At 39.1% G+C, this 16,442-nt stretch overlaps 1 protein-coding gene and 1 non-coding gene across 2 annotated transcripts; both read left to right on the plus strand.

The window, feature by feature from the left end:
* The first annotated feature begins 1,151 nt into the window (after nucleotides 1-1,151).
* LOC100435393 (voltage-dependent anion-selective channel protein 1-like) lies at nucleotides 1,152-2,283 on the plus strand. Its single transcript, XM_054544238.2, has one exon. It carries the CDS (start codon nucleotides 1,291-1,293, stop codon nucleotides 1,756-1,758), a length of 468 nt encoding a protein of 155 aa, XP_054400213.1. The 5' UTR covers nucleotides 1,152-1,290; the 3' UTR covers nucleotides 1,759-2,283.
* A 5,567-nt stretch (nucleotides 2,284-7,850) lies between these two features.
* On the plus strand, nucleotides 7,851-7,957 carry LOC112131112 (U6 spliceosomal RNA). Its single transcript, XR_002913259.1, has one exon. It is a non-coding gene; the product is annotated as a U6 spliceosomal RNA (small nuclear RNA).
* The last annotated feature ends 8,485 nt before the right edge of the window (nucleotides 7,958-16,442 follow it).

The raw sequence follows: 16,442 nt of genomic DNA on the forward strand, positions 1-16,442 counted from the left end.
GTATCATAGCTAGGAGTAATTACTGGGAATTTGGTTTTATAGTCTGACCATACATGAGGAATTTGATTTTGTACTCTTATCAATGATATGTGTAAGTGGATTAAATGTTTATAATATCTATGTTGGGTGAGAGACAACAGGGAATCGTATTTGTTAGTTTTTTTTTTTTCAATTTGTTGTCTTATCTGCCTATCTTAATTAAGTTCAAATAATTAGGAATTTTTTTGTCTAACAGGAAGGGGACTAGCTCTTTGATATCTAGACTGGCGATTTTTTGTGTTTCTGTGCTTATTCTTAATTAATATCTGAAATTTTTGTTTATTTATTTGTTTTTTTGAGGCAGGGTTCTTATCTGTTTCCCAGGCTGGAGTGGTGTGGCACAATCACGGCTCACTGCAGCCTCGATCTCCTGGGCTCAAGCAATCCTCAGCCACCTAAGTAGCTGAGACTGCAGGTGTGCACCACCAAGCCAGGCTAATTTAAAATTTTTTTTGTAGAGTTGTGGTCTCACTATGTTGCTCAGGCTGTTCTCAAACTTCTGAGCTCAAGTGATTCTCTTGCCTTGGTCTCCCACAGTGCTAGAATTATAGGTGTGAGTCACTGCTTTTGGCCACATGGCTGAAATTTTGGAATAGAAGCTGTAAACCCTTCTGTGTCTGCATATTTATGTGCCTGTAATTTATAAAGATCTTGACCTCCCATGTGAGCATGTGATTTTCTACCTTCAGATGTTGTTAATAAATTATTATATTATTTCTAACACAATAAATAAAAGCAAGTAATGTTTACCTCAAAAAATAAATTATATCATAAAGTTACTTAAGTTAAAAGGACCTCCCTGCCTCCGCGCTGCAGCCCCTGCTGTAGCCGCCCCTGAGCCCGCCACCACCGCCTCTGAGCAGAAGAAGGCTGTGCCACCTACGTATGCCGATCTTGGCAAATCTGCCAGGGATGTCTTCACCGAGGGCTGTGGATTTGGCTTAATAAAACTTGATTTGAAAAAAAAAAATGTGAGAATGGATTGGAATTTACAAGCTCAGGCTCAGCCAACACTGAGACCACCAAAGTGACGGGCAGTCTGGAAACCAAGTACAGATGGACTGAGTACGGCCTCACGTTTACAGAGAAATGGAACACCGACAATACACTAGGCACCGAGATTACTGTGGAAGATCAGCTTGCACGTGGACTGAAGCTGACCTTTGATTCATCCTTCTCACCTAACACTGGGAAAAAAATGCTAAAATCAAGACAGGGTACAAGCGGGAGCACATTAACCTGGGCTGCGATATGGCTTTCGACATTGCTGGGCCTTCCATCCGGGGTGCTCTGGTGTTGGGTTACAAGGGCTGGCTGGCCGGCTACCAGATGAATTTTGAGACTGCAAAATCCCGAGTGACCCAGAACAACTTTGCAGTTGGCTACAAGACTGATGAATTCCAGCTTCACACTAATGTGAATGACGGGACAGAGTTTGGTGGCTCCATTTACCAGAAAGTGAACAAGAAGTTGGAGACCACTGTCAATCTTGCCTGGACAGCAGGAAACAGTAACACGCGCTTCAGAATAGCAGCCAAGTATCAGATTGACCCTGACGCCTGCTTCTCGGCTAAAGTGAACAACTCCAGCCTGATAGGTTTAGGATACACTCAGACTCTAAAGCCAGGTATCAAACTGACACTGTCAGCTCTTCCGGATGGCAAGAACATCAATGCTGGTGGCCACAAGCTTGGTCTAGGACTGGAATTTCAAGCATAAATGAATACTGTACAATTGTTTAATTTTAAACTATTTTGCAGCATAGCTACCTTCAGAATTTAGTGTTATCTTTTAATGTTGTATGTCTGGGATGCAAGTATTGCTAAATATGTTAGCCCTCCAGGTTAAAGATGATTCAGCTTTAAGATGTTACCCTTCCAGAGGTGCAGAAGAAACCCATTTCCAAAAAAGGTCTTTTCAGTGGTAGACTCGGGGGGAACTTGGTGGCCCCTTTGAGATGCCAGGTTTCTTTTTTATCTAGAAATGGCTGCAAGTGGAAGCTGATAATGTGTAGGCACTTTGTAAATTCATATTGAGTAAATGAATGAAATTGTGATTTCCTGAGAATAGAGCCATGGTTTCCTAACCCTAATTGATGAGAGTCTCGCTGCTTGATGGTGTGTACAAGCTCACCTGAATGGGACTTTTTTAGACAGATCTTCATGACCTGTTCCCACCCCAGTTCATCATCACCTCTTTTACACCAAAAGGTCTGCAGGGTGTGGTCACTCTTTCTTTTGTGCCATTTTGGGGTGGAGAAGGTAGATGTGATGAAACCCAATAATTCAGGAGTTATTCCTTCTTGTGTTGTGTTTTTTTTGCCCTTGCATCAGAGTATGAAATAGCTTCCAGGAGCTCCAGCTATAAGCTTGGGAGTGTCTGTGTGATTGTAATCACATGGTGACAACACTCAGAATCTAAATTGGACTTCTGTTGTATTCTCACCACTCAATTTGTTTTTTTAGCAGTTTAATGGGTACATTTTAGAGTCTTCCATTTTGTGTGGAATTAGATCCTCCCCTTCAAATGCTGTAATTAACATCACTTAAAAAAACTTGAATAAAATGCTGAAACCTCAAAAAAAAAATAAATAAAAGGACCTCTATTCTGTGTGGCTTACATAGATAAATAAATGCTTATATAAATTAAATATTTCTAAAATTCCAAGAAATTAAGGAAACTGAGTATTTAAGATTTTCAGTGTGCTAAAAATGCATGCTTGAAGAATCCAACTTAGAAACATTTTACAAATCGTAGCTTCTGCATCATTGAATCATGCTTGACAGGTGGAGCGCTCCAGTGTGGTGGTCCCTACAGCTGCGCACCAGCCTGCATGTTCCCTCCCTATACTGCAGGTTCCCCTGAACCCACAGAAACTCCCCACATCAGTTTGCTGGTGTGTTTCAGCAAAGGTGGGTTTTGCTTTACTTGCCCTGCCAGCAAGCGGGAGTGCCGTAGCCCTATGACCCCTGCAGATCACCATTGTAGATGGAGCCTTGGTGGACAGAGCCAGCAAGCCCCGCCCCACCAGTTCCCCAATCTTGTGGCTAATGCTGCCCAGAGAACAGGGTCTCCTCCCACACCCTGAGCCATCACTCCTACTTGCAGGGCACAGAGAAGGCACCCAGACCTGCGCTGGCCAGCAGCCTGCCCCAAACCAACATCACCTCCAGTGCAACAGCACACACAGTCTCCCTCAGAGGCCCCCCATTCCTCCTTAACTGCCTTCCCTTTGTCACTGTGATGAACTCCCTCAGAGAGGCTGGCACCCCTGCATCCACTAACATTGGGCTAGAGCTCCTGCACCTCAGTCCTCCAGCTGCAGTAGCCTCCAAACCTTGAGTAGTCAGAGAACAACGCCGGGGCCCAATACAAGTCCCCTAGAGTTAGAGCATGCAGTCCAGGAGTTGGAAGCTGAATGTTGGCCCCATAAGATCTTCCAGAAATGAAGCCAGTTGGCTGAATCCACCTTATACAACAATCAAACTCTGAAGGTCATCAAATAGGATAAAATTTTAAAGACCTTCTAAAGGTCAACAACCTCAAAAATTGAAGGTAAATAAGTCTACAAAGATGAGAAAGAATCAGTGCAAGAACGCTGAAAACTCAAAAAGTCCGAATACTTTCTTTATTTCAAATGACCGCATCACCTCTCTACCAAGGGTTTGGAACCTGGCTGAGTCTGAGATGACTGAAATGACAGAAGTAGAATTCAGAATAAGTGATAAGAAAGGAGTTCACTGAATTACAGGAGTGCATGGTAACCCAATGCAAGAAAGCTAAAAATCATGGTAAAACATGGCAGGAGTTGACATACAAAATAGCCAGTATAGAGAAGAACATAACCAACCTGATAGAGCTAAAGAACACAATACAGAACTTCATAATGCAATCACAAGTATTATTGCAGAATAAACCAAGTGTAGGAAAGAATCTCAGAGCTTGAACACTGTCTTTTTAAAATAAGACAAGCAGACAAGAATAGAGAAGGAAAGAAAGAGAATTCAAATAAACACAATTAGAAATGACAAGAGGGATATTACCACTGACCCCACAGAAATACAAACTACTATTGAAGAATATTACGAATACCCATATGCACATAAACTAGAAAATCTAGATGCAATGGATAAATTCCTGGACACATAAACCTACCTAAGACTAAACCAGAAATAAATTGAATCCTTGGACACACCAATAATGAGCTTTGAAATTAAGGCACTAATAAGTAGCCTACCAACGACAGCAAAAAAGAGGTCAGGACAAGACAGATTCACAGCTAAATTTTACCAGATGTTCAAAGAAGAGCTGGTACCATTCCTACTGAAACGATTCCAAAAAATTGAGGAGGAGGGACTTTTCCCTAACTCATTCTATGAGACCAGCATCATCTTGATACCAAAACCTGGCAGAGATACAACAAAAAAATAAAACTTCAGGCCAATATATTTGATAAACATTGATGCAAAAATTTTCAAAAGACTATTTGCAAACCACATCCAACAGCATATCAAAAAGCTAATTCACCATGCTCAAGTAGGCTTCATCCCTGGGATGCAAAGTTGATTTAACATGTGCAAATCAATAAATGTGATTCATCACATAAACAGAACTAAAGACAAAACCACATAATTATCTCAGTAGATGCAGAAAAGGCTTTTAATAAAATTCAACACCTCTTTATGTTAAAAACTCTCAATAAACTATTAAAGGAACATACCACAAAATAATAAGAGCCATATATGACAAATCCACAGTCAACAACACACTGAATGGGCAAAAGCTGGAAGCATTCCTCTTGATAACCTGCATAAGACAAGGATGTCCTGTCTCACCACTCCTTCAACATAGTGTTGGAAGTTCTGGCTAGGGCAATCAGACAGAAAAAAAACACATCCAAACAGGAAGAGAGGAATTCAAACTATCTCTGTTTGCAGATGACATGATCCTATATCTAAAAAACCTCATAGTCTTGTCCCAAAAGCTCCTCAAGCTGATAAACAACTTCAGCAAAGTTGCCCGATGCAAAAGCAATGTACAAAAATCACTAGCATCCTTATACACTAACAACAGCGAAACTGAGAGCCAAATCAGGAATGAACTCCCATTCATATTAGTCACACACACACACACACAAATTACCTAGTAATACAGCTAACTAAGGAAGTGAAAGATTTCTACAAGGAGAACTGCAACCCACTGCTCCAAGAAATCAGAGATGACACAAACAGATGGTAAAACATTCCATGCTCATGGATAGGGAGAATCAATATTATTAAAATGCCCATACTGCCCAAATAAATTTATAGATTCAATGCTGTGTCTGTGAATCTATCAATGACATTCTTCACAGAACTGGAAAAGACTATTTTAAAATTCATATAGAAACAAAAAAAGCCCTAATACCCAAGGCAATCTTAGCAAAAAGAACAAAGCTGGAGGCATCAATCTACCTGACTTCAAACTACACTACAGAGCTACAGTAACCAAAACAGCATGATACTGGTACAAAACGAGACACCTAAACCAATAGAACAGAATAGAGAACCCAGAAATAAGAACACACACATACAACCATGAGATCTTTGACAAACCTGACAAAGACAAGTAATGGGGACAGGATTCCTATTCAATAAATGGTGCAGCAATAAATGGCTAGTCATATGCAGAAAACTAAAACTGGATACAAATCCAAGTTTACATAATTTAGCTAATACTTTGGCAAACCAGAGCAGTTTAATAATTTTGCCTGTATAAAAATAGTCATGTCTTTTTCTCTGATTAATCAGTGTTAAGTATAATACAAGTATACATTTCCATTCTACATGGGTATGTTTTTCTTAGACTTATACAGGTTTACTGATCAATTAAACCAGCATTACTTAATGTTTAAGATTATGAAATATGTAAATTTGCATTTAACCAAATTGAATCATTATTCTGATGAACTATCTTTCAATAGTATTTATGCTTTGCAGTATGTCAACTTCCAGATAATTTTCTAGATCTTTAGGTAACTTAAAATCTTGGACTTATACTGAATTGAGTTAATCAATGGATTCAATAGATGTCTACATCATTTCTAAATAAAATAAAACACAACCCACTAACATTTTTATTTTTTATTTTATAGAGATGGGTTCTCACTGTGGTGCCAAGGCTAGTCTCAAATTCCTGGGCTCAAGTGCTCCTCTCACCTTGGCCTCCCAAAGTGTTGGGATCACAAGTGTGAGCCATTGCATGTGACCACAAAACTGTATCTTTAGGTCATGATAATATGCTCATTCTTGCCACTTTGAAATGCTGTATATGGGATGTGCGTGGCTTTAAAATGTGTGTTATGCATAGCTATGAACTCTCCTAGTCTGCTATATGCTGGTGTGTGGCAGGCCATTCTCAGTTACCCACCCCTCAGTTTTCTTTGTGAAATAGAAGTTACTTTGGTTAAAAATGGTAATCAATATAAATGTTTGAGACTATAAGAACAATAGTTTTAGAGAAATATGATTGTGTACATGCTTCTGTTTCTCATGGACACTATTCATATTATCCCAAAGCAGCAGTTCTCAGAGGATTTTTGTTTTGTTTTGTTTTGTTTTGTTTTTTGTTTCTAAACTTCTTTATACTCTTTGTGATGGTTAATATTGAGTATCAACTTGATTGAATTGAAGAATGTATTGTTCCTGGGTGTGTCTGGGAGGGTGTTGCCAAAGTAGATTAAGATTTGAGTTAGTGACTTCAAGAGGCAGACCCACCCTCAGTCCAGGTGGGCACTATCTAATCAGCTGCCAGCATGGCTAGGATAAAAGTAGGCAGAAGAATGTGGAAGGACTAGACTGGCTTGAGTCTTCTGTCCTCCATCTTTCTCCTGTGCTGGATACTTCCTGTCCTTGAACATCAGACTCCAAGTTCTTCAGCTTTTGGACTCTTGGACTGACATCAGTGATTTGCCAGGGCCTTCTCTGGCCTTCAGCCACAGACTGAAGGCTACACTATTGGCTTCCTTAATTTTGAGGTTTTGTGACTTGGACTGGTTTCCTGGTTCCTCAGCTTGCAGACACCCCATTGTGGGACTTCACCTTGTAATCATGAGTCAATTCTCCTAATCAACTTCCTTTTATATATTCATCTATCCTACTAGTTCTGTCTCTTTAAAGAACCCTGACTAATACACTCTTTGAATGTATTGAGGTCTCCAAGGAACATTGTTTTATGAGTTATTTCTTCAAATATTTACCATATTAAAAATTGAAACTAAGAAAAAATTTAATTGCTTCTTTATTGATTCATTTGAAATTATCAATGATGAATATATTGCATGTTAATAACATCTTAGTAATATTATGAAATTAGTCCTGACCTCACAGACCTCCAAAATAAAGTACAGTGTCAGTCTGTTCCAGAAAATGAAAGAGCATAATGAAAGTGCAAACTTGGAAGGCAATTTTTGTTTGACTTGTTTTATAATGTCTGAGTCTGAAAAGCTATTACATGTTTTAATATCTCAGCAAAGTTTTCGCAGTTTTAATGGGCCTCATTTCTTGGTTTGCTATTTATTGTCTTTAACCTAGATAGGAAAGATTTTGTGTCTTACTAAAATAATTCTCTGTGCTTTATGTTGATTTGATAAATTTTTATAAGACATACTATTTTATTTTAACTGTTTTTAAGTGTACAATTGGAAGTCATATTTTTTAACCATATAATTTTTGGGGGTATCCATTCCCTCAAGCATTTATTCTTCGTGTTACAAACAATCCATTTACACTCTCTATTTTAAAATGTACAATTACGTTGTTATTGACTATATTGTGCTTGCTTCAGCAGCATGTATACTAACATTGGAATGCTACAGAGAAAATTAGTGTGGTCCCTGTGCAAGGATGACATGCAACTTCATGATGTGTTGAATATTTTTAATTTAAAATATTTTTAAAAAGTCATTATAGGGGGTGGAGCCAAGATGGCCAAATAGGAACAGCTCCAGTCTACAGCGCCCAGCGTGAGCGACACAGAAGACGGGTGATTTCTTCATTTCCAACTGAGGTACTGGGTTCATCTCACAGGCGAGTGCCGGACAGTGAGTGCAGGACAGTGGGTGCAGCACACCGTGCGTGAGGTGAAACAGGGCGAGGCATCGCCTCACCCAGGAAGCGCAAGCAGTCAGGGAATTCCCTTTCCTAGTCAAAGAAAGGGGTGACAGATGGCACCTGGAAAATCGAGTCACTCCCACCCCAATACTGTGCTTTTCCAAAGGGCTTCACAAATGGCACACCAGGAGATTATATCCCACACTTGGCTCGGAGGGTCCTACACCCACGGAGTCTCGCTCATTGCTAGCACAGCAGTCTGAGATCAAACTGCAAGGCGGCAGCGAGGCTCGGGGAGGGGCAGCCGCCATTGCTTAGGCTTGAGTAGGTAAACAAAGCAGCTGGGAAGCTCCAACTGGGTGGAGCCCACCACAGCTCAAGGAGGCCTGCCTGCCTCTGTAGGTTCCACCTCTGGGGGCAGGACACAGACAAACAAAAGACAGCAATAACCTCTGCAGACTTAAATATCCCTGTCTGACAGCTTAGAAGAGAGTAGTGGTTATCCCAGTACACGGCTTGAGATCTGAGAACGGGCAGAGTGCCTCCTCAGGTAGGTCCCTGACTCCTGAACCCCAAGCAGCCTAACTGGGAGGCACCCCCCAGCAGGAGCAGACTGACACCTCACATGGCCGGGTACTCCTCTGAGACTAAACTACCAGATGAAGGATCAGGCAGCAGCATTTGCAGTTCACCAATATCCACTTTTCCACAGCCACCGCTCTTCATACCCAGGCAAACAGGGTCTGGAGTGGATCTCCAGTAAACTCCAACAGACCTGCAGCTGAGGGCCTGACGGTTAGAAGGAAAACTAATAAACATAAAGGACATCCACACCAAAAACCCATCTGTACGTCACCATCATCAAAGACCAAAGGTAGATAAAACCACAAAAATGGGGAAAAAACAGAGCAGAAAAACCGGAAACTCTAAAAATCAGTGTCTCTCTCCTGCTCCAAAGGAATGCAGCTCTTCACCAGCAACAGAACAAAGCTGGATGGAGAATGACTTTGACTAGTTGAGAGAGGAAGGCTTCAGAAGATCAAACTACTCTGAGCTAAAGGAGGAAGGTTGAATCAATGGCAAAGAAGTTAAAAACTTTGAAAAAAAATTGGATGAATGGATAACTACAATAATCAACACAGAGAAGTCCTTAAAGGACCTGATGGAGCTGAAAACCACAGCACAAGAAATACGTGATGAACATACAAGCCTCAGTAACTGATGCGATCAACTGGAAGAAAGGGTATCAGTGATGGAAGATGAAATGAATGAAATGAAGTGTGAAGAGAAGTTTAGAGAAGAAAGAATAAAAAGAAATGAACAAAGCCTCCAAGAAATATGGGACTATGTGAAAAGACCAAAACTACGTCTGATTGGTGTACCTGAAAGTGACGGGGACAATGGAACCAAGTTGGAAAACACTCTGCAGGATATTATCCAGAAGAACTTCCCCAATCTAGCAAGGCAGGCCAACATTCAAATTCAGGAAATACAGAGAATGCCACAAAGATACTCCTCGAGAAGAGCAACTCCAAGACACATAATTGTCAGATTCACCAAAGTTGAAATGAAGGAAAAAATGTTAAGGGCAGCGAGAGAGAAAAGTCGGGTTACCCACACAGGGAAGCCCATCAAACTAACAGCTGATCTCTCAGCAGAAACTCTACAAGCCAGAAGAGAGTGGGGGCCAATATTCAACATTCTTAAAGAAAAGAATTTTCAACCCAGAATTTCATATCCAGCCAAACTAAGCTTCATAAGTGAAGGAGAAATAAAATCCTTTACAGACAAGCAAATGCTGAGGGATTTTGTCACCACCAGGCCTGCCCTAAAAGAGCTCCTGAAGGAAGCACTAAACATGGAAAGGAACAACCTGTACCAGCCACTGCAAAAACATGCCAAATTGTAAAGACCATCAAGGCTAGGAAGAAACTGCATCAACTAACAAGCAAAATAACCAGCTAACATCATAATGACAGGATCAAATTCACACATAACAATACTAAACTTAAATGTAAATGGGCTAAGTGCTCCAATTAAAAGACACAGACTGGCAAATTGGATAAAGACTCAAGACCCATCAGTGTGCTGTATTCAGGAAGCCCATCTCACATGCAGAGACACACATAGGCTGAAAATAAAGGGATGGAGGAAGATTTACCAAGCAAATGGAAAACAAAAAAAGGCAGGGGTTGCAATCCTAGTCTCCGATAAAACAGACTTTAAACCAACAACGATCAAAAGAGACAAGGCCATTACATAATGGTAAAGGGATCAATTCAACAAGAAGAACTAACTATCCTAAATGTTTATGCAACCAATACAGGAGCACCCAGATTCACAAAGCAAGTCCTGAGTGACCTACAAAGAGACTTAGACTCCCACACAGTAATAATGGGAGACTTTAACACCCCACTGTCAACATAAGACATATCAATGAGACAGAAAGTTAACAAGGATATCCAGGAATGGAACTTGGCTCTACACCAAGCATACCTAATAGACATCTACAGAACTCTCCACCTCAAATCAACAGAATATACATCCTTTTCAGCACCACACCACACCTATTCCAAAATTGACCACATAGTTGGAAGTAAAGCAGTCCTCAGCAAACGTAAAACAACAGAAATTATAACAAACTGTCTCTCAGACCACAGTGCAATCAAACTAGAACTCAGGATTAAGAAACTCACTCAAAACCTCTCAACTACATGGAAACTGAACAACCTGCTCCTGAATGACTACTGGACACATAACAAAATGAAGGCAGAAATAAAGATGTTCTTTGAAACCAATGAGAACAAAGACACAACATACCAGAATCTCTGAGACACATTCAAAGCAGTGTGTGGAGGGAAATTTATAGCACTAAATGCCCACAAGAGAAAGCAGGAAAGATCTAAAATTGACACCCTAACATCACAATTAAAAGAACTAGAGAAGCAAGAGCAAACATATTCAAAAGCTAGCAGAAGGCAAGAAATAACTAAGATCAGAGCAGAACTGAAGGAAGTAGAGACACAAAAAACTCTTTAAAAAATCAATGAATCCATGACCTGGTTTTTTGAAAAGATCAACAAAGTTGATAGACCACTAGCAAGACTAATAAAGAAGAAAAGAGAGAAGAATCAAATAGATGCAATAAAAAATGATAAAGGAGATATCACCACTGATCCCACAGAAATACAGACTACTATCAGAGAATACTATAAACACCTCTATGCAAATAAACAAGAAAATCTAGAAGAAATGGATAAATTCCTCCACAAATACACTCTCCCAAGACTAAACCAGGAAGAAGTTGAATCTCTGAATAGACCAATAACAGGATCTGAAATTGAGGCAATAATTAATAGATTACCAACCAAAAAAAGTCCAGGACCAGATGGATTCACAGCCGAATTCTACCAAAGGTACAAGGAGGAAATGGTACCATTCCTTCTGAAAATATTCCAATCAATAGAAAAAGAGGGAATCCTCCCTAACTCATTTTATGAGGCCAGCATCATCCTGATACCAAAGCCTGGCAGAGACACAACAAAAAAGAGAATTTTAGACCAATATCCTTGATGAACATTGATGCAAAAATCCTCAATAAAATACTGGCGCACTGAATCCAGCAACACATCAAAAAGCTTATCCACCATGATCAAGTGGGCTTCATCCCTGGGATGCAAGGCTGGTTCAACATATGAAAATCAATAAATGTAATCCAGCATATAAACAAAACCAAAGACAAAAACCACATGATTATCTCAATAGATGCAGAAAAGGCCTTTGACAAAATTCAACAGCGCTTCATGCTAAAAACTCTCAATAAATTAGGTATTGATGGGACATATCTCAAAATAATAAGAGCTATCTACAACAAACCCACAGCCAATATCATACTGAATGGACAAAAACTGAAAGCATTCCTTTTAAAAACTGTCACAAGACAGGGATGCCCTCTCTCACCACTCCTACTCAACATAGTGTTGGAAGCTCTGGCCAGGACAATCAGGAAGGAGAAGGGAATAAAGGGCATTCAATTAGGAAAAGAGGAAGTCAAATTGTCCCTGTTTGCAGATCACATGATTGTATATCTAGAAAACCCCATTGTCTCAGCCCAAAATCTCCTTAAGCTGATAAGCAACTTCAGCAAAGTCTCAAGATACAAAATCAATGTGCAAAAATCACAAGAATTCTTATACACCAACAACAGACGAACAGAGAGCCAAATCATGAGTGAACTCCCATTCACAATTGCTACAAAGAGAATAAAATACCTAGGAATCCAACTTAGAAGGGATGTGAAGGACCTCTTCAAGTAGAACTACAAACCACTGCTCAAGGAAATAAAAGAGGATACAAACAAATGGAAGAACATTCCATGCTCATGGGTAGGAAGAATCAATATCGTGAAAATGGCCATACTGCCCAAGGTAATTTACAGATTCAATGCCATCCCCATCAAGCTACCAATGACTTTCTTCACAGAATTGGAAAAAACTACTTTAAAGTTCATATGGAACCAAAAAAGAGCCCGCATTGCCAAGTCAATCCTAAGCCAAAAGAACAAAGCTGGAGGCATCACACTTCAAACTATATTACAAGGCTACAGTAACCAAAACAGCATGGTACTGGTACCAAAACAGAGATATAGATCAATGGAACAGAACAGAGCCCTCAGAAATAATGCCGTATATCTACAACTATCTGATCTTTGACAAACCTTAGAAAAACAAGGAATGGGGGAAGGATTCCCTATTTAATAAATGGTGCTGGGAAAACTGGCTAGCCATATGTAGAAAGCTTAATCTGGATCCCTTCCTTACATCTTATACAAAAATTAATTCAAGATGGATTAAAGACTTAAATGGTAGACCTAAAACCATAAAAACCCTAGAAGAAAACCTAGGCAATATCATTCAGGACATAGGCATGGGCAAGGACTTCATGTCTAAAACACCAAAAGCAATGGCAACAAAAGCCAGAACTGACAAATGGGATCTAATTCAACTAAAGAGCTTCTGCACAGCAAAAGAAACCACCATCAGAGTGAACAGGCAACCTACAGAATGGGAGAAAATATTCGCAACCTACTCATCTGACAAAGGGCTAATATCCAGAATATAGAATGAACTCAAACAAATGTACAAGAAAAAAAAAACACCCATCAAAAAGTAGGCAAAGGATATGAATAGACACTTCTCAAAGGAAGACATTTATGTAGCCAAAAAACACATGAAAAAATGCTCATCATCACTGGCCATCAGAGAAATGCAAATCAAAACCACAATGAGATACCATCTCACACCAGTTAGAACGATGATCATTAAAAAGTCAGGAAACAACAGGTGCTGGAGAGGATGTGGAGAAATAGGAACACTTTTACACCATTGGTGGGACTGTAAAGTAGTTTAACCATTGTGGAAGGCAGTGTGGCAATTCCTCAGGGATGTAGAACTAGAAATACCATTTGACCCAGCCATCCCATTACTGGGTATATACCTAAAGGATTATAAATCATGCTGCTATAAAGACACATGCAGACGCATGTTTATTGCAACACTATTCACAATATCAAAGACTTGGAACCAACCCAAATGTCCAACAATGATAGACTGGATTAAGAAAATGTGGCACATATACACCATGGAATACTATGCAGCCATAAAAAAGGATGAGTTCATCTCCTTTGTAGCAACATGGATAAAGCTGGAAAGCATCATTCTGAGCAAACTGTGGCAAAGACAGAAAACCAAACACTGCATGTTCTCACTTATAGGTGGGAATTCCACAATGAGAACACTTGCACACAGAGCGGGGAACATCACACACTGGGGCCTGTCATGGGGTGGGGTGGTGGGGGAGGGATAGGATTAGGAGAAATACCTAATGTAAATGACGAGTTAATGGGTGCAGCAAACCAACATGGCACATGTATACATATGTGACAAACCTGCACTTTGTGCACATGCATTCTAGAACTTAAAGTATAATAAAAAAAATTCATCACTCCTTACAATTACCAAATATCCAATGTTGAATTTCCAGTTATCTCATAAATACTATAATATTCTTTTAGCAGCTGTTTGTTTGAATCAGGATCCAAATAAGGTCCCAACATTAGGACTTGTTGGTAAACTCTTGTCTGTTTTAATTTGCAAATTTCTTCTCCATTATTCCCTTTTGTAATGTATTTATTGAAGAAACTAGGTCATTTGTCTTATAAAATTTTCTAAGGTCTGAATTTTGATGATTGCATCTCAGAGGTACAATTTACATTTCACTGCCCCCTGCATTTCCCATAAATAGGTTGTTGGATCCAAAGTCGATCAGATTCATGTATGACTTTTCTTAGGAGGGGTAGGAATACTTCATTGGGTGGTGTAGCATTCTTCCATCAGGGGTCTATTATATGTGTGGCTGTTTCTTTTTGAGATATTTGTAGCAGTTGATGTAAAATGCGTAGATGCATTAATTAATTTGGGTTGCAAAATGGTAATATCCTAATTGTAACATTCCTTCTTAATTTATTATCTGGACTACTTCTATAAAGGGAAACTTCATCTGATCAACTATTTGGTTACCATAAGATACATATTATATTCAGGAGAGGCAAGGCAAGTGTTGAGTTTTTTCCTTTACCAAGTTTCAAAATGGTGTTGTTCACTAGCAGCTTCCAATGGTGACCAATTTATTTACTTAAACCTTCATTATGATTAGAATGATTGATATGTTTCAGTCCCTGACAGTTGTTATCTTTATGGGTCCTCAGATTGTTCCTCTTTGACCTGCAGTAATCTGTTCAAGTTGGCTCCTGAGTTTCTTGACATGGCCCCCAGTAGTCTAATAATAGCTTCCTTATTTCTGATATGACAAGGTGTTCCAGGCTCATCTTGCACATTTTCTGCCCCAAACCTTGAATTTCAGCAAGTAACACTGCTTCATTTTAGAGGGAATGGTTTTTTCAAGACTACAATCAGGGTAATAGGAGTGCTCTTTGTTTCTGGGATGATCATTATTTTTAGGTATTTTCAGTAGACAGTTAAAGTTAAGAACTTTTTTAAAAGATAAAATACTTTATGAGTTCATACTGACACTTAAAATTCAAATCCCAGAACACAAGTTTTAAATTAACCTCTTTGATCTTACTTCTGTATCTGTTTTCTCCAATGTTGTGAATCTCAATTCTCAGTCACCAGGAATGACATAAATAAGAGCTGTGTGAATTTATTTTCCTGTGACTGCATTGTTCATTTCTCTAGCCCATTTATAAAGGGTGGTTATTCTTCCCATTGTTAAAAGCACTTTTATATGTTAGACATGTTAACCTTTTGTTGAAAATTGTTTTTCCAATTTTGCCATTATTTTTTCTTTGCTTATGGAGCGTCTTTTGTCACACAAATTAAAAATATATAATAAAATTTATCTATCTTTTCTCTTTTTGCTTTTAGATTTCAAGTCATAGTTAGGAAAGTTTTTCCTATTCCTAAGTTATAATGTAATTTACCCATATATCTTTTCGTATATGTATGCTTTCATTTTTTACACTGAAATCTTTTTATCTATGTAAAGTTTGCCTTATTGTATGGTTTGAGGAATAGATATAATGTTTTCTTTCCCCCATGTGGCTTTTTAGTTATTCTTATGCCAATTATTAAGAGGTCTATATTTTCTTTACTGACTTCAAATGCAGCCTGAATCGAAAGCTGTAGGTGCCCTCTCTGTACCCCTTTACCCTTATCACTTCAGTGCATGTCTACAGGACTTCCAATTACCATCAACTTCCTTTCTTTACCTGAGGTGTTTTCTCTTGCTACCAGAACCTGCTTTGCACATACATGGTGGGCTAGAAGTACTTGGAAATACACCAGTAAAGCAGCCTACAACTAATGACTAATAAAAGTTGATTACAAAATAAGCCTTAGGAGGGATAACCCTGAGGCATGTGTTCTGCCCAGAATAACTAGCAGAAGTAAGCTCAAATACACACAGAGATAACTTCCTTGATGATAAACCCTTATTGGCTACCTTTTTTGTTTGTTTGTTTCAATTCCCCACTCTCTTATTGGTATTTCCTAGGATCACTACACAAATAAACTGTACCCTAAATCCCCATTTCAGGAGCTCCTTCTGGGGAAACCCAAACTAAGACACTTACTTTATCATATACTGTATTTGCATATTGTAATCGAATTTTCTACTATTTTCCATTAGTCTGTATGTTTATTCATGCTCCAACACCATATTGTTTTAGTTATAGAAGCTTTATAATGAGTGTTAAAATCAGGCACTAACAGCTTCTCCTTGCTCTTTTGTCTC

Source organism: Pongo abelii, chromosome X (assembly GCF_028885655.2).
Source record: "Pongo abelii isolate AG06213 chromosome X, NHGRI_mPonAbe1-v2.0_pri, whole genome shotgun sequence".
Classification (NCBI taxonomy): domain Eukaryota; kingdom Metazoa; phylum Chordata; class Mammalia; order Primates; family Hominidae; genus Pongo; species Pongo abelii.